Here is an 18,816-nt window from a genome sequence, read left to right as displayed (position 1 = left end):
AAACAGACAAACACTTACCACTCTGTGGGACATACAACTTGGTCACCATCATTGCTCCCACATCGCATGGACTCTCCCTTCAAGTCCCATTGATCAGCCCACAAGACCCTCACCTACCCTCTTCCAGGAAGCCACATTTTCCATCAGCTTCCCATCCTCACTGCCAAACTGTCAAGACTACAAAGAGTGAGATTTTACTCTACTTGTGAGTTAACAGGTTAAACTGTCATGGTTTCATGAATTCTGGAAGAAGACACACGCATTCTCTGGGTGAGGGACAGAAGACTTCGTGGCTCACAGTGATGCCAGCAGACAAAGAGAATCAGAGTGTCTTGTACTGGCTTCCTGCCCCCAACCCCATTTCCACAAGACAATGTGATCTCTGCATACAGTGGTTTCAGTTATAGGACAGAAACCCCCAGCTTAGGAACACAAACGTTTTATAATGGGTAGTAACTGTGCCTGCCTTTTGCTCTGCAGGAAGGCATTATTGCTATTTTCTAAGGGCGCTTGTGCAAACATCCTTGAAAAGATCATGTAGAACGAAGGCAGTCAGTCCTCCTATTTCTCTACAAAATGCAAAAGAGTGATGGAAAAACATGTAGCAGCATGCGACCAGGACAAACTGACCCAGAGCTGGTGCTACTACCCATTACATTGCACTCGGATAAGCTGAGCACAGTTCTAGTCTTAAATTTAAGGTTTTTCTCTTTTAAAAAAAGATTTTATTTGTGATTTGAAAAACTTGAATATGAGTTTTGTCAGAAATAGGAGTTTTACATACCTAAAGAAATATATTTCAGTCATACTAGTAGTATGGGGGTTTCCTCTGTCTGAAACGGCAAGACCCACAAGAAAACAAAATATTCAATGTTGTTTTTGCTTAAGTCAACAGTTCCTTTTCTTTTTAAACAGAACTCATTTAACATTTTAAGATTTTTATTTAACACTTGTATTACAATATTTATGTGGCAGCAATATTTAACAAGCTTCTGAGACACAGGATAAATTTCTGATAGATTTTGCAACTCTGCCAGAAGTAGAACTCAAAATAAATGTGTTATTTAAAACAACTGTTAAAGTAATAATAAAAGAAGTGTTGTTAGTATTAAGGAGGTTTTCAGTGCAAGGCTCAGTGGCTCTCCTATTTCACATAGAGGAACAATGAAAAGAAATACTTAAACCAGAAAAAAATTACTAGATACTTAGAGCAATGCACAGTTACCAAAAGCTTGAGAAAATACACTGAGAGATATGTTTAATATTTGCTAAAAAGAAAACTTTAGTTGCTCATATGTGAAGCCCCATGAATCATTCCACAGAACCAGGAGTGAAAGAACTTACTCCCTTTGTGCTTCAAAAATCAACTGGTCATATCTAAGCCAAAATTCACAGACTTCTTCTGGTTCTTCATTCTCCTTTCATTCCAAATAGGACTTGCTATTTTCTCCCTTCTAGATAACAAGTTCTTGGTTTGAGGGTCTCTGCTACCCCACTGGGGTGGCCCAGGAGTAGATTCCAAGGAATCCCCAAACCTCTGGAAATTCATATCAGTCTTGGGGTATAAGAGCATGCCCACATGCTTGGGAAGGTGATGGTCTTATCTGTTATCTTTTATCCAGTTCTCAAAGTGATTTGTGACTCAATCAAAGTGGAGGCCCACCAGCCTGTTGTAACAGTTTCCAGAGTAAAATATAAAGACAATTCACTAGGGTAAGTGAAGAAAATACTATAATTTCTATTTATTTTCATGCTCTCTTAAAGATAAGCTTCTTACTATATTGTAATATATCAGATTGAGAACAGCATATTATATTAATCATAAATATTACTAATACATATATGATAATATGTATTTTTATGGATTCATAATATATTGTCAGTTTACTAAAAATTTTATTAATACTAATGGTGTGCAGAATCCAAAAGGTTGGAGAACGCTGCTTGAAATTAGTGATTATCAAGCTGTGTCATAGGATTCTGCAGGGCATCTTTAACTTACATGTGGGAGGAGGTGAAGGAACAGAACATTCTCAAATACTAATATATTTTTATCCACTTCCATTTTCCAAGATACAATTTATTTGAGGAAGCAGGCAGCTCACTGTGATTGAACAACTTCACTGGCCACCAGTGCTTCCAAAGGCACAGAATTTCCTGAGCCTCGTCTCTGTGATTTCCCAAAAGCCCTCAGCTTTACCTTCTTCTTGGGTATGTAATGTGTTGGAGTGTCCAACTTCTACAACAGCATCTTTGTTTTGCTTTGCTTTGTTTTAGTTTCCCCCGAGACTACCTCATTGCTCTTTCTTCAGTACAGATGGGTTTGGCAACATTTCAGACTAAACAAACATCTTAGCTTACAGTTTAAGATCTGGGCATTATGCAAAGTCCTTTTCTGCCAAGTGATTTTCTTCTCAATCTATAAGGTTTAGTTGCAATTTAATGTTTTGACGTGAAATACTTGGAAAAACTGAAAGGCAGCAGACCTTTATTGCAAATCTTCTACCAAAATTTCTGAGATTAAGTCCTAGACCTGCAACTTATATGTCATCCCAATTTCTACCCCATCTTCCTGACACTAAATTTATTATGATGAAAAAGAATTTGCATTGATAATAAAAGAAGCCTGGCTTTTAGGATATCATTTTTTTTTATCTTTTGGTTAGGTTTTTTTTCTAATTTTGGAATCTATGCATTTATGAAACCTATTTTTTTTTGCAGGCACTGAATGCAGGAAGAATATTAATAGTTTTAGAGGTAAAAGTGTGTGGATTGTGTGAGCTGGTCAAAACAGATGCATGTGTGACAGGTCAAGGGCAAAGCTGCTTCAGGAGAAATATAGGTGGCACTAAAGTGTAGAATGTTCCAAGAGTGCACGTCACCAAGTCAGTGCACATCACCAACACCACAAAAGAAGCATTTAAAGGGAGCCACACTTCGCCTACAATCTGGAACCAAACACGCAAAGAGCAGAAGGAAACTGAAGGCAACCGGACTGCAAAGGGCTAATCACTTCCAGAAGCTCCCCACCTCTCACACTGGGAGGGATCCTCCCCCTCAGGAGAGAACAGTTTTCCCAGGATTGGAGCTGAATTCCAACAAAGACTGTACACTGCGACACTATAAAGTCTGCTGAATAAAGCAAGCTGTCCCTGCTTTTAGCCTGTGTTTAGACCCAGGGGATTGCACTTCCCTAGCATCTCTGCAGCAGTCTCTGCAGGTTCGGTTTTGCAGATGATAAGTCCTTCTTGACAGGCTTTGCAAGGCCTCTGGCCAGACTCCCCCCATCCACCGCCCTCCCCCTTCACGTGTGCCACATCTGTCATCCTTTACTCTGCGAACCCTCCTTTACCTAACTGTCCCCGAGGGAAACGCACCCAGGCCCACAATCAGGCACAGACAAGCTCCTTATTCCATGGTTCAGGGAAGGGCAGCGCCCTATGATGCCACCCTGACAAATACCCATGAGAGAGTCCTTTCCTCTGAGGAATAATGACTTCTCCAGGTAAAACCCATGCACTTATAGCCAGGATAATCCACTAACCCATTCTCTTTGGGACAACTACCTGTCACTTTAGCAGAGATGTGAGCGTGTCTTTCCAGCATTACACAGCCTAGACAGCATTCGGGCTTTGCTCTAGTGCTCTCAGGGTGGGATGGGGGCGTGCGTGCCCCCCAGTCACTCCTCCCTTCACTCCCCCTTACCTTGCCCAGCAGCCTGCTGTGTCCACAACTGCTCCTCACCTCACCATAGCTGCCCCGGAAGGTCTGGCCAAGTCACAGACGGGTAATTTGGAGAAAAGGTTAGTAGTAAAAACAAACAAACAAGCTACTGTAGCAACCATTCCTTCTTTCCCACCAAAGGGTGTGAAGGACAAGTGAGAGTGACCTGAAATTTCCAGGCCAGGCACCCCAGCTTTGTGTCCATACTTATGGTCCTGCATCATTTTCTTCTGAGATACAGATGGATGCTCATTTAGTCATCTGCGCAGGTAAATTCCATCCTCATCCATGCTGCTCATGGCATGCTTGCACAGACTCACATCTCAGCATCACATTCCTTCCTTTTGTGCTTGAAGTGGTTTGAAAACTGTTGGGGAGAGAGGCAGAAGCCAATGGTCTGCTTGTTTTGCTTCTTTCTTTCCTTTATAAGCCATTTTGAACAAAGGGCTCCATGGACATGAATAATAATAATAACAATGATTAACAATCATAAGTCACTCTGACAAATGGACTTTCTGTCCTTTTTCTCCTCCCCCAACCACTGCTCATTCCAGGCACCTGAGGATGCAGAGTGTACCCTGCACCCCAAGCCTGTGTGTCCGTGTGCACACGTGCACTTGCCTGGCAGTCCTTCCCCTTGGCCTGATGAGCTACTTCCTCGAAGACTAAGACCCTTCTGCAGGCACTGAGTCTCCTCCTTTGGGTTCCATGGCATTTTGTGATTATTTTTCTTATGTGCACCTTCCAATTTTCTTTCTTGATAAAAGAGGCCTTACTTGGAATTCCAAAAACAGCATTATATGTTTCTGGCACATAGTAGTCATTCAGTAAAAGATGAACAAATACATGAAATGAGTTTCTTCAGTGCTAGGTTCAAAAACTTTGTGTTTTCTTACGAAGTCCAGATGGAAGTAGAAAGAGAAGGGAAAATGGGAACAGATCTTTGAACTCTGTATTTCACTTTGCAGATATCTCTGGGAGACTTCAAGGGAACTCTATGCTCACTTGAGAACGATATGTGACAAGCAAATTTATTCTGTGTACTGGACACAAAATAATGGGACAAGAAGTCATGGAAACAACAGAACAGAAGAACAGCTCATGGAATTCTCAGGAGGAATAGGCATCTGGGGACTCAAATTGTATTATAGAACAGTTGACTTGGCGGTAAGATTCGGCCCTCAACCCTGTCAGAGACCCTCTGTGTCCACTCTTTATCCATTCTCAACTCCACGCCAATCTCAAGCCTCTGTCTTGGTCCTTCACTTTCCTTGTGAACTCACCCTCAGGCTCTGTCCCTAGGCACCTTCAGTGATCCGGACTTGAATGTGTCTCTGACAAGTACATCCTCTAGAATTGATAAGGCAGAGATGAGAAAGGGATTCCTCCAAGTTTTTAGCATCCAAGTTGCAGATTTTGAGTGCATTCCATCACAGAAATGTTGTGTGTCCATCTGGCTATGTAGCGTCCCACAGTTAAGGAGCCTTTGCACACTGGGCTAGGTAATCCATAACAGGTGACTGAATATTTTTAAGAAAACACATTTTAGTAACTTTTTCTTTGGATAAAATATCAAACTTATGGAAAGATTGCAGGAATAGTACAAGGAATTCCCATGTAGCTTTGACTCAGATTGCTTACATTTCCCTCAGATTGTTTTCAACAGAGTCTGGTCAACAGAACATGCTGGTCATAGCAAATACCATCGTCCAACAACACAAGAGACAACTCTACACTAGACATCACCAGATGGTCAATACTGAAATCAGATTGAGTATATTCTTTGCAGCCAAAGATGGAGAAGCTCTATAACAGTCAGCAAAGACAACAAAGACCTTGGGCTGACTGTGGCTCAGATCATGAGCTCCATATTGCAAAATTCAATCTTAAACTGAAGAAAGTAGGGAAAACCACTAAGACATTCAGGTATGACCTAAATCAAATCCTTTATGATGATACAGTGGAGGTGATGAATAGATTTAAGAGATTAGACCTGGTAGACAGAGTGCCAAAAGAACTGTGGATGGAAGTTCATAACGTTGTAGAGGAGGCAGTGACCAAAATCATCCCAAAGAAAAGGAAATGCAAGCAGACAAAGTGGTTGTCTGAGGATTCTTTACAAAAATAGCTGAGGAAACAAGAGAAGCAAATAGCAAGGGAGAAAGGGAAAGATATACCCAACTGAATGCAGAGTTTCAGAGAATAGCAAGGAGAGATAAGAAGGCCTATCTAAATGAACAATGCAAAGAAATAGAGGAAAACAATAGAGTAGGAAAGACTAGAGATCTCTTCAAGAAAATTAGAGATATCAAGGAAACATTTCATGCAAGGATGGGCACAATAAAAGACAGAAACAGTAAGGACCTAACAGAAGCATAAGAGATTAAGAAGATGAGGCAAAAATACACAGGAAAACTATTTAAAAAAAAAAAAAAAGATCATCTTAATGACTCAGATAACCATGATGGTGTGGTCACTCACCCAGTGTCAGACATCGTGGACTGTGAAGTCAAGTGGGACTTAGGAAGTAATAGTATGAACAAAGCTGGTAGAGGTGATGGAATTCCAGCTGAACGATTTCAAATCCTAAAAGATGATGCTGTGAAAATGCTGTGCTCAATATGTCAGTAAATTTGGAAAACTCAGCAGTAGCCACAGGACTGGAAAAGGTCAGTTCTCATTTCCAATCCCAAAGAAAGGCAATGCCAAAGAATGTTCAAAGCTATGATGCTGAAGCTGAAACTGAAGCTCCAATACTTTGGCCACCTGATACAATAAGCCAACTCATTGGAAAAGACCCTAATGCTGGGAAAGTCTGAAGGCGAAAGGAGAAGAGGGCAGCAGAGGATGAGATGATTGGAGAGCATCACTGACTCAATCAACATGAATTTGAGCAAATTCCAGGAGATAGTGGAGGACAGAGGAACGTGGCATGTTGCAGTCCATGGGGCTGTAAAGAGTTGGACATGACTTAGCGACTGAACAACAGATTGTTTATATTTTCCTTCACTGGTTCTGTGTGTGTACATGTGTTTATACACACAGAGAGAGAATATTTTTTGAATTCCAATTAACTTACAACTTTTGGAAAGTAAATTATTAGCAAATTTGTGTCTGCTTAAACAAGTGATAACACATTTTATGCTTTTTAATTTTCCTTAATTTCTAATATTTTCCTTGTAATAAGGGCTCAGTTCCAGAAAGAAAAATATATTTAAGTCTTGATTTTACTTTTAAATTCTTTTATTAACTTCATATGCTTGTAAGATTATAACTATATTTTTCCAAGTCCTGTGGTAGTCCCCAGTAATAGGATTGGCATTTAATGAGCCACATCAGTGCTTCAAGACACAGGATCATTATTGAGTAAATAATAATTATTGTAATATATATAATAATACACAGGGATGCTAAGAGACCTATCAGAAATTACTGGTATTCCTGAGGTCACCATGGACTAGCCTGGGGACCAATGGAGATAATTTTTAAATTTTTAAGCTGAATTACTTCTCAGATCCACAAATAAGAGTTTGCTGTATCTATAGCTCTGCTAATAGTGACCTAAACACTTTTATGTTCCTCTTTCTCTAGCTTTGAAGCTGTATTCATTTAAAAATCAGATCTTATCTCCAACCAAACTCTATGTTATTTAGTTCAGCAGAGATCTTAGACTAACATCACTAAAAATAAAAGTTTATGTTCCAGAAAAATGTTTTGAAAGTTCCAGAATAAAATCACAGCATCATTTTCTTCATCAACATTAACATTCCCTTTAAAAATATCATTGAGTTATTTCACTAGAATAAAATATTCACAGATGTGTACTTAAGACAAAAGCTTGATTCTGAGGACATATATACACACCAAAGTGCTCAACACAAATACTTAAAAGTAAGCTATCAGCAAAAAGAACAAGTCTTATTTCCGACTTCTGAACTTAGATTTTCCTCATGCAACTTTCTGTGGCTCAGCCTGGCAATGGAGGGTGTCTGCTGAAATAGGTCAAAATTACTTCGGTGTGTGTAAGTACTTTGCTTCTGACTTTATGGCTCGCTCCCTGAATGCTGCCTTTACTCCATGTTGCTTCAATTAAAGTAAATCATAATGATATTATTGCATTTTAATATAGGCCATAACCCTCTTTTACCCTGAAGATGACATAAAAATGAATTAATAGAAATGAAATTGCTATTATGAATTAAAATAGCCTTTACCATGTATAGACTTTTACAAATGTCAAAAAAGGAAATACTTATTTTTATGACATATTATGTTGTAGAGAATATTTTTATAAAATCATCTTGATATTTACAGGAGAACTACTTTAGATTCATATTGCATCTAACCCATAATGGCTTATTTTCTTTAAGAAAAGGAAAAAGAAAAAAGTGCAACAGGAAAAAAAAAACTCAGTCTATCTTATTATATATGCTAACTGTTAAATGAGGAAATGTAACAAAATGTACAGTTGAAAGGTTCAAAGAGCTTATGGTATCAAGACTATTGTTTCTATTCAACAAGCATCTTTAAGGCAACCAACACTACCACAAGCACTTTGATAACCAGGGCTTTCGGCCAGGGCAGGACACGCAGACAGCTCACCAGGTGGTACAGGTCACTACATTACCTGATGTATATACAAGGTGCTGAGTTTTGAGTACAGGTAATAAGTATATTACATCCCCTCAAAGTCACTTTTTGAGGTTTCTTTGTTTTTCACTGAAAAATTGAATATTGAAGTGAATACATTTTTGTCATGTTAAGTGGAAGGAAAAGTAGATGGTGACTTGGCTCCTGAAATGTTAATACTGCTCCTCAGCTCACCACCATGCCAGTGTGCTCTCAGAGGGTCCACTCACGTTCCAAGGAGTCAAACCCCAAAGGCTAACAATCAGGTGTGTGTTTGGTTAATCTATTCCTGATGCTTTGCCTAAAAAATTGGCATTGGCTTCCTCAACATCTTTTTTCTGGAACCATGGCTTTGAAGTTGTTCCTTGTTGATACGCTTCCAGAAAATGACAGATCCCAGGAATGTCACTAGGAAAGTTTGGTGGAAGTTCTTCCCTTGATCGAGGTGTAAACACAAAACCAGGACAGTCCTTGAGTAATCTGGAAAGATTAAAAGGCAGATATTGATCATAAAACAACATTGACATAACTGTCTAGTCAAGAAAAGGCAACACAACTAAGGGAACATTCCTGAGAATGTTGATAAACCCACCATCTTCAGTGTGATTGACAGAAAAATCCTACTGATGTTTACAAACACATTATTCACAATAACAGAAAGTTCCACCAGATAATGGATTTCACTCATATTAGGAAAAATAACTATAAAATATTTTTGTAAAGATATCATCCATAATCTATACAACAGTGAAATTCATAATAGTGGGAAAAACCCAAATGATACAAAGTCTAATAATATAAGAAAATAGTATTATAGAACTGAAGGAGTTGAAAGATATAAGACACTATATCCATTCATTTTGTAAATATTACTGAGAAATAATCATGGGCAAGAACTTTGGAAAGAAAAGTTCTACATAATATATACACACACACATATATGTGAAAGTCGCTCAGTCGTGTCCACCTCTTTGTGATACCATGAACTATACAGTCCATGGAATTTTCCAAGCCAGAATACTGGAGCAAGTAGCTGTTCCCTTCTCCAGGGGATCTTCTCAACCCACGAATCGAACCAGGATCTCCTGCATTGCAGGCAGATTCTTTACCAGCTTAGCTACCAGGGAAGCCATATATATATACATACACAGACAGACAGACAGACACATATAATGTGAGAATGGGGCTTTCTCAGTGACTCAGTGGTAAAGAATCTGCCTGCAATGCAGGAGATGCAGGTTCAGTCCTTGGACTGGGAAGATTCCTTGAAGGAGGGTATGGCAACCCACTCCAGTATTCCTGCCAGGAAAATTCCATGGGGAGAGGAGCCTGGTGGGCTACGGTCCACGGAGTCACAAAGAGTCAGGCACAACCAAAGCCACTGAGTGAACACACAAAATGGGGAAATAACTTTGGGATCTCTTTGGATAAAGTTTTTATGAATTCTAGGTTAGTGGGACTAAAGTGAGGTTTAGTTGTATATATGTATACTCTACTTACTATCTGATATTTGCAATATGTTTTCTTCTTAAATTCTTAAGAATTAAATTTCCTCTTAAATTCAGATGTTCTACCAGCTTTTATTATTTGCTTCATTGGTCCATGAGGATAAACTCATTTTAAATTCTAATCACACTGATTAAGTTACTGGCTCCTCTTCCCATTTGCTTCCCGAGGTCTCTGTCAAATGCAAACTTAATAAGCATCTCTCTGATCTATTATTCAGGCCATGGATGAGAACAAGCTCTAAACCAGCTTCTACAGAAAATTACTCATATTGTCCCTTCCACTCCCCTGCAATGGGCATCTAAATGATGTGATGATATTATGCTAAAGTTCAGAACTGTGATGTTCTATATGTACTGAGGAAACTGCTATATAGACATGAAGGTCTCAAGGATTACAGACCTCAGACAGAATACACAAGAGTGTTCAATTAACTAATTTTATAAGCGCATCAATAAATAGTCTGCAAAAGAATATAACAAGTGAAATGATGTTTTAGTCATGGATTTGTAAATATTTCAAGTACCTATTATTTATAAGGCATCAGATCAGATCAGATCAGTCACTCAGTCGTGTCCGACTCTTTGCGACCCCATGAATCGCAGCATGCCAGGCCTCCCTGTCCATCACCAACTCCCGGAGTTCACTCAGACTCACGTCCATCGAGTCAGTGATGCCTTCCAGCCATCTCATCCTCTGTCGTCCCCTTCTCCTCTTGCCCCCAATCCCTCCCAGCATCAGAGTCCTTTCCAATGAGTCAACTCTTCGCATGAGGTGGCCAAAGTACGGGAGTTTCAGCTTTAGCATCATTCCTTCCAAAGAAATCCCAGGGCTGATCTCCTTCAGAATGGACTGGTTGGATCTCCTTGCAGTCCAAGGGACTCTCAAGAGTCTTCTCCAACACCACAGTTCAAAAGCATCAATTCTTCGGCGCTCAGCCTTCTTCACAGTCCAACTCTCACATCCATACATGACCACAGGAAAAACCATAGCCAAGGCATAGTAGTTGGTAATATATAGTGAAAAATTACAGAATTCCACAGTATTAAAGTGTAAGCTTCAAAGTGTGGTAGATCTAAGTTTGAATAAGAGCAAAGATGTCAGATTTCTAGCCTTTAAAAGGAAACTATAATACACAGGGCTTCCCTCATGGCTCAAATAGTAAAGAATTTGCCTGCAATGCAGGAGACCTGGGTTCGATCCCTGGGTTGAGAAGATCCCCTGGAGATGGAACCCCATCTCTAGCTTCCTTTCTTCCATCCTTTGGAGAAGGGCATGGCAACCCACTCCAGTATTCTTGCCTGGATAATTCTATGGACAGAAGAGCCTGGCAGGCTACCATCCATGGGGTCGCAAAGAGTCAAACACGACTGAGCGACTAACACTTTCACTTTCATAATAATACAGGTCTCTTAGGACAGTTATGAAGATTAAATAAATTGTTTAAATAAGATTCATTAATCATCAATTGGATGTCACATAACACCTGCCATATTGGTAACAATAAGTTTGATAATATCAGGCATTGGGAAATAGAAACCTTCAGACACAATGGAACACAGATGGGTTTGGACAGCTGAGTGATGCTGAGTAAAACTGAAACTGAGTAATGAAGTTCACGATCTGGGAATGTCATTCATAGGTATGTTATCTAGAGACATGTATATAAGTATATTTATCAAATCAGTTTGCATAATAATGAAAAACTGGCTATCCTGAAATTAACCATGGACAGAAGACAGAGTGGCTTACTTATATCCTAGAATACATATTACATCATAGGCACATCTGGCGACATGTTAGATTTATCTCTGACCTGCCTGGGAGAACCAACTGTTAAATACTCAGGAATCTGCAAGCCAATTAAACCATGGATAGGCTGAAACCAGCCACAGTGTAGTGTTTACACTTTAGAAATGGTAAATGCTAGAAGTCAGGGAGTATCTACTTCACTCCCCAAGCTGGTTGACCAGCTTACCACTGCATTTGGAATACTTTAACTAAATGAACTAGATTTATATGAACTGGATTTACATTTTATCAAGAAAAAAATCTCAAAAACATAATATTGAATGGATTCAAGGCAAGCTGCAAAAGAATATGGACAGGTTGAGTGGGAGTCTATTTTTCTCTGGTTTTATTTTTGTATCTGGTGCATTTAGAAGTGGCTTTAAAGCAAATCATTAGAATGTATTAAGAGCTTTTCTTAAGATCACACAGCTGGTAAGCCCTGTACTGGGGACCCATAAGACATGTCTTCTGACTACAAATCCCATGCTTTTTAAAGAAACTTACAGATAAACACAGTGTCATGGAATTAGAAGTGTTCATTAAATCTTTTTTAAAATCCAAATTTATAAGAAAAACAGGTTGGAAATATAAAACCATTTAGATGAAAGCTTGAGGAAAGAAAGATCTGAGATTAGCAGCAACAGTCCCAGGGTGGATGTTCACACACGGAAGGCGGTTTTCTTACTCCCCCGGACTGGACACCATGTCCTCCAAGCGGCTGCATCAGCTCTCCTAATTCTGTCATCTGCCCTTTACGCTCCTTGTTCCCTCACAGAATCCAAGTCCTGCTTCTGTGTCACCTCAGGAGTTCCTAGGTCAACCTTCCCACCCACAGGGGTGGCTCCATTATGCTCCATTATGCCCCAGTTTTGTCTTTAATGATCTTGGGATCATCACACACCCTTCTCCTCAATCCACTGATCCAAAACTCAAACGATACCAAACCTAGTCTCTGTGAGTTCTCTGCAGTTCAGTAAAAACAAATAAAAATGCAGAAAATTGTCCCCGAGAATAAAACTCCTCATGACATTTAAAAGAAAGGAATGTATAACTGCTATTACATTGCTACTTTCTAAATTACTGATTAGAATTTGGAAACAGAAGTTTGAAGGTAGTGGATATTTTTGGGTGTGGGGATGTAGTCTGTGTCCTAAATGTACAGGTTTCATAAATATATCAAGGAAGGTAAGCTTCCTAATATTATTTTGTTGAGAAATACCATTCCAGGATTTAACGTTCTATCATTAAAGCTCTGCAAAGAAACAATCACCTTTTATATCTGCATGAATTCTCATAAAATCTACCCTTGTCCCGAACTTAACCATTTCAGGCACAGGGATGAGCTGAGATGACCACGTGAGGGTGTATCCAGTGCAGATGAGGAATGTGTCCCTGAAGAGATGACATCTGACTTAAGGTCAGATCACAAGAAGGAGGAAAACAGGAGATGACCCAGGAGAGAAAGGGAAAGCAGATTCAGGAATCAGTTTAGCAAGTCTGATGAATAAAAACGAGGCTGGGGTTGCAGGAGATCCATGAAATAAGGAGAAAGTGGAAGAAAATGAGGTGGTAAGAGCTGATGTGACTATGACCAGAGACACCACTTGAGTCTGTGGTTACAAGTCTGATTTTATTCTGGTTGCAGTGGAGGCCACCGGAGGGCTTGTAGGGCAGGGATGACAGATCTGTTTATGGTTTAGGAAGAGAACTTGGCTCTCGTGTGGAGGATGAGCCAAGGAGGAGGCACATGAGATACAAGAGTGAGGGTGATGCTGGGCTGGGGTGGTGGCATTGGAGGAGGTGAGAAGGCTATGTGCAGGACACACATGTGGAGGCAGGGGCGGGGCACGATGGGGAGAAGGGAGAGATCACTCTGAGGTCCCTGAGGTAGACACTGCTGCTCTTTAAAGAGACTGATGGAGTTTCGCTGGGTGGGAAGTAGATTTTATCCACGTGGGGGTGGGGAATTGGAAATCAGTTGTTCTAACATGATCACATTAGCCATCTAATAGGTCAGTTAGTCATCCAAGTAGAAATACAGGACAGAATTATATGAATCTACTGAATCTACATGATCAGTAGAGAATCATGGGTCAGGCTAGAGATAAAAGTGGTAAATCATAACATTTCAGAAACATGAGAACACAGACGTGGCTCTGGGCAGGACAATTTTCCAAAGTTTAGTGGTTTTGAGACAGCCTGGGACCTGGGGATCCTTTGCTGCAATGCTTGCACCTGGACAAACTTCCCCTCCAGCAACAAAATACAAAGAAACTGTGGGAGTCAAAATAACTATGTGCATATGCAGCTGCAGCAAATTTTGGACCAAAAAATACAAAAAGACCAAAAACCCAACTGCCACTTCTGAGGAGCAAAAGCAGGGGATTGGAAGCAAAAGTAGGGTACTTCACATGCCCCCTGCACTCAACACCACCAGAGGGATGGGGAATCCACCTAAGCCACCCCTTCAGCCAGACCCCGGGACACACCCTACCCTCACCCCATAAAAGCAACTAGCTTATCCTCCACTCCAGGAGCAAGCAAGGGAAACTTGTTACTTGTTCTCATTCCCTCCTGTTGCAGCAGCTGCTGCTGCTGCTAAGTCGCTTCAGTCGTGTCCGACTCTGTGCGACCCCAGAGGTGGCAGCCCACCAGGCTCCCCCGTCCCTGGGATTCTCCAGGCAAGAACACGAGTGGGTTGCCATTTCCTTCTCCAATGCACGAAAGTGAAAAGCGAAAGTGAAGTCGCTCAGTCGTGTCCGACTCTTCGCGACCCCATGGACTGCAGCCCACCAGGCTCCTCCGTCCATGGGATTTTCCAGGCAGCAGGGGCCCCAGTAAAGCCTTGCCTAAATTTTCTATCTGGCCTCTATTCAGTTTCTACTGATTAAGGATTGCAATAACCTGGTGGGGAACGGTTTTGTGGAGACAGCAGCAACCAAGACAAGGAGAAGGCGCAGCCACAAGGGAACCTGGTGAATCCGTTGTCACAAAAGCCTGAAGAATAAGATATTCAAAACATCCTGAGATGGTTAGGAAGATAAGGAGAGAGAACTGACCCTGAGTTTAGCAAGGGGAGCCATTGGAGTGGCCTGTGAGGGACAAACACTGACCAGAGTGAGCTGAAGAGCAAGGGGAGGCCCTGAGCACAGACGACCTGTGTGCAGAGTTTTTCTGGAAAAGGAGCAGGAACACAAGGAGACAGCAGAGACAGTCTTGGAAACAAAACAAAGATGTTACCTTTAAAGAGGTAAGTAAACAGATATGGCTGTATTTTGATGGGAAGAATCATTTCATTGGAGGAACTGATCATAGACAAGGCTGATATTTTCCAAAGAAAATGTTTGAAAGGACAGCAAATCCAGAGCAGGGCTGTTGGTCCCCAGGACAGGAACCACACACAGTCAAGAGTGCCAGGGAGCCAGGTGCACTGGATCTGAGCATGAAGCTGGAGCGGGTCTTAGCAGGTTTCAGCCTTTCTTGGGCAAAACAAAGCAAGGTTTTCAACTTAGAATCAGGGCTGAAAAGGAAAGTTGTTTGGAGTAGAAAGAAGATGCTATGAAACCATCATAGCAGTTCATTTGCTTAGATCTGGAAAATCTTTTTGTTCTTCGAGGATTTCCATTATAATTTGATTTTTCAAAGCAGATAAACTGTATATACACCTGGCACATGAATTAAGGACATTCTTTTCAGGGACCATGCCCATCAACTTGTGTGGTCTCTGTAACTCTGGTCAGTGTTAGAATACCTCCCAAGCCCGTGAGAAGGAATACATTATTACCCTTTGCTTAAAGGGTAATAATGGGGGAGATAGGATATACATTGAGGATGACAGCCAGGCTACAGGTATCTCAGGAGGGTCATTCCCATAGACTAACAAGTAGTTTAAAAACAGTTAAAATGAGGATGACTCAATTATGACTTTTCTCTAATATTATCTAAGCAAGAAAATGTTATGAAGAATGAGACAAATCAATGAACAAAAATGACAACTGCATATAAAAGAGTACATTGCAGGCGCTCAGTGGGGTCATACCTGTAAGTGGTTGGGCTGACGTTGATTTTCCGGGGAACACTGCACGATTCAAATTTGTTAGCCAGGGTGACATTGTTTCCAAAAAGGCAGTAACGAGGCATTTTAACTCCAACAACTCCAGCAAAAACTGACCCAGAATGCAGCCCAATGCGCATCTGAAAGCGAAAAGTCAGTCAGTGTTCTGGAAAAACACTCCTGCTTGTCAGTGCTGTTTGTGGACCTGTTGAAATTATTATACTCTTCACTCTTCCCACACCTCCTCCTTCCTCCAAACCTCCAGCCCATGTTCCTCTACTCCTCCCTTCCAAGGAAGAACCACTAGCGGGGCATCAGTCACCCCTCTTCACTTCTCATGGATGCACTTGGGTTTATCACACAACGTGTATTTCACTCGTCTTTCCTATCTGAATCAAAGCCCCCCACGAACCTACCACAGTCGCCATGGTGACCAGACGAAGTCTCTGCAGGCTATGTGAACATGCTCTGTCCATTGGGTGAGAGAGACAGGACTTCTGGAGCCCAGAAGCTGTTTCCCAAAACACGGTCACTTCTCAGGATATGAAGTGTGGGTGTTTAGGTATTTTGCTCGCAAGAACTTTATGCCAGACACTACCTCACTATTCAAATGACCAACCCGGGGAGAAAAAGAATTGCAATATTGAAGCAGAAAATGATGGAGGAAGCAGAAAGCTGGCATTGCTGAGCCTGGATCGCAGCGACTATAAACACTTCAGTCAACATCTGGATCCATGGAAAACAAGAGTTGTGCCATATCTGGGTATAGGAGGCAGTCAGAATACACTGAGGTGAATGTTTAGGAATTCTGAAAGCAATTGATAATTTGGAGAGCAGTTAAGGCAATGTTTTGGAGAAGGCAATGGCACCCCACTCCAGTACTCCTGCCTGGAAAATCCCATGGGATAGTGGAGCCTGGAAGGCTGCAGTCCATGGGGTTGCTGAGGGTCAGACACGACTGAGCAACTTCACTTTAAGGCAATGTTTTAAACTGGGATCTTTTAGACTGAAAACTGGCTGATCTTAGAGGAGGCACAGATTTTTAAATCACTGCTACAACGAAGCAAGTGAGAGTAAGGATGTTTAAGATGACAATCAGACACCACGTTTGCTATTTTCAAAGTCTATGTTCAGTTGACCATTTAAAACAAGTTCCATCAGATTCCTGTATTGTACACAGAGGCTAAGGACTTAGTCACCTAGATGTAATTTAGAATACAGGAGACCCCACACTTCCCAAGTTTTATGGCTAATTTCAGACCTCTTCTAGAAACTTCTGAGAATCATTTGTTAAACCATGAATTCTGCAACATTTTTAAACAAAAGCACTACATCATGAATCAAGGGATTTGTATTAGAAACCAAAATTCTGCTAATAGCTGGCAGTCTGACTTTTTTAATCGAAGTATACTTGACTTACGATATTATTTTCAGACATACAATTGTTCAATATTTTACAGATCATGCCCTACACAAAGTTATTATAGAATATTAGCTCTTTTTCTTGCACTGTACATTACATCCTATAACTTACTTATTTCATACCTAGTGGTCTGTATCTCTGACCCCCACTCCCTGCCCTCTCCCTCTACCTGCTTCTCACTGGTGACCACTGGCTTGTTCTCTGCGTCTGATTGTCTGACTTTCTCTAAATCTCCATATTTCCCTTGTACTCTTTCCTCACCTAAAAAATTCAGGATTGGATTACTTTTAAAGCCTCTTCTTCATCAGTTTTACTTTAAGCACAAAAACATAAGATTTCTATTGCATCCAGCTTTTTCTTCCTTAGGAGAATAGGGTTCTATACATAAACAATTAACAAAGAACAATTTAAACAAACCAAGAAAAGGTGACAAAAGGCTATCTTCTGCTTATAAATACCAGGCATACTTTCATAAGTTTTTATTTTCTTTGGGCATTCTTCTCATTAAACCAGTTTCTCCCTCGTACCTAGTTATTCTAGCTTTTAACAGGACAAGTTCATCATAGTGTTTTAATGTTTCTATTGCATAATTAATATAGAAATGCATCCTCCTTGTAAACATCCAAACAACACAGACAAGGTCAAGGTCCTTTGCTTTCTCCCCTCCCTCCCTCCCCCGGCCCTGAACTGCACTCTTGACTCCAAAGCTATATCAGAGATCTTTGTAAATTTACAAGCACAAAAATGGTCCAAAGTTTGAGGTGCCCATCATGCCCCAAGTGGAAATCTGTTGGGGAATCTCCCAATCAGGGCCACTTTAGACATAGCCCTTCCACACACTGGCTGCTGGGCTGGGAGGGAGGCTCCCAGAGCATGCACTCTGCACTTCCTGACTCCCGCTGAGCTTCTCAGCCTGGTCAAAGTTTCCATCCTAAGACAGAATTCACCTGCGGTCTTCCAAGCCTCAGTGGGTGGGTGTTGGTAAGGAAATTGGTAGAATAACCAGTAGACAGTTAGTACACATGACACATTGGAGAAAGACATAGAGTTTGAAAACAAAAATATTTCCTATTCTTTCACTGTGATTCCATTTCATGGGGAAGGAGGGTAAGAATGCGTAAAAGCCTGGGTTTTGCACCCAGAAACACACAGCTTCAAATCCAGTAGAGTCTTGATTGCCCTTGTCCATCACTGAATTGTGGATTCCTCTACAATGTGGCTCAATTATATTATACATTAAATATACTACATATATACTAAGTAAAATGATGTTTAAGTCACAACTGCTCCCGTGACACACATTAGTGTTTTTTTCTCACTACTAAAAATAGTCTGCACTTTTGGTAATTCATGAGTAACCCCTAAGGCCATAAGAAATTTCCTAGGTCAGTACAAATAAAAAGGCATGTTTAAACCTGAATTTATAGGTCAGTAAAACTTGCCTGGAGAATCCCAGGGACGTAGGAGCCTGATGGGCTACTGTCTATGGGGTCGCTCAGAGTCTGACATGACTGAAGTGACTTAGCAGCAGCAGCAAAGCTAAATTATCACCTGGGTAACCATCTTTGAAATTAGCTATAAATAATTCTTGCAATTGCAAAACTATAAAAGTACATTTCTACAAATGTCAAAAATCATGGCACTAACCCCCTTCCCCAAACACACACATCTTAATTATAGAATCCATTTA

General features: G+C 40.8%; 1 protein-coding gene across 9 annotated transcripts in view; it reads right to left on the bottom strand.

The window, feature by feature from the left end:
- Nucleotides 1-921: 921 nt before the first annotated feature.
- GUCY1A1 (guanylate cyclase 1 soluble subunit alpha 1) overlaps nucleotides 922-18,816 on the bottom strand; it is a 72,228-nt gene continuing 54,333 nt past the window's right edge. For 8 of the 9 annotated variants that reach the window (XM_027567203.1, XM_027567198.1, XM_027567197.1 and 5 more), the window contains 2 exons: nucleotides 15,689-15,843; nucleotides 6,949-8,832 (listed from right to left, as the gene is read on the bottom strand). In XM_027567203.1, the coding sequence (XP_027423004.1) occupies nucleotides 8,631-8,832; nucleotides 15,689-15,843 (357 nt within the window). In that variant the 3' untranslated portion in view covers nucleotides 6,949-8,630. Of the gene's footprint in view, nucleotides 8,833-15,688; nucleotides 15,844-18,816 lie in introns of all 9 variants that reach the window. The other variant, XM_027567205.1, reaches the window with a different exon arrangement.

The sequence above is a fragment of the Bos indicus x Bos taurus genome, chromosome 17, assembly GCF_003369695.1.
Source record: "Bos indicus x Bos taurus breed Angus x Brahman F1 hybrid chromosome 17, Bos_hybrid_MaternalHap_v2.0, whole genome shotgun sequence".
NCBI lineage: Eukaryota > Metazoa > Chordata > Mammalia > Artiodactyla > Bovidae > Bos > Bos indicus x Bos taurus.
This window is presented reverse-complemented; position numbering and strand designations above follow the sequence as displayed.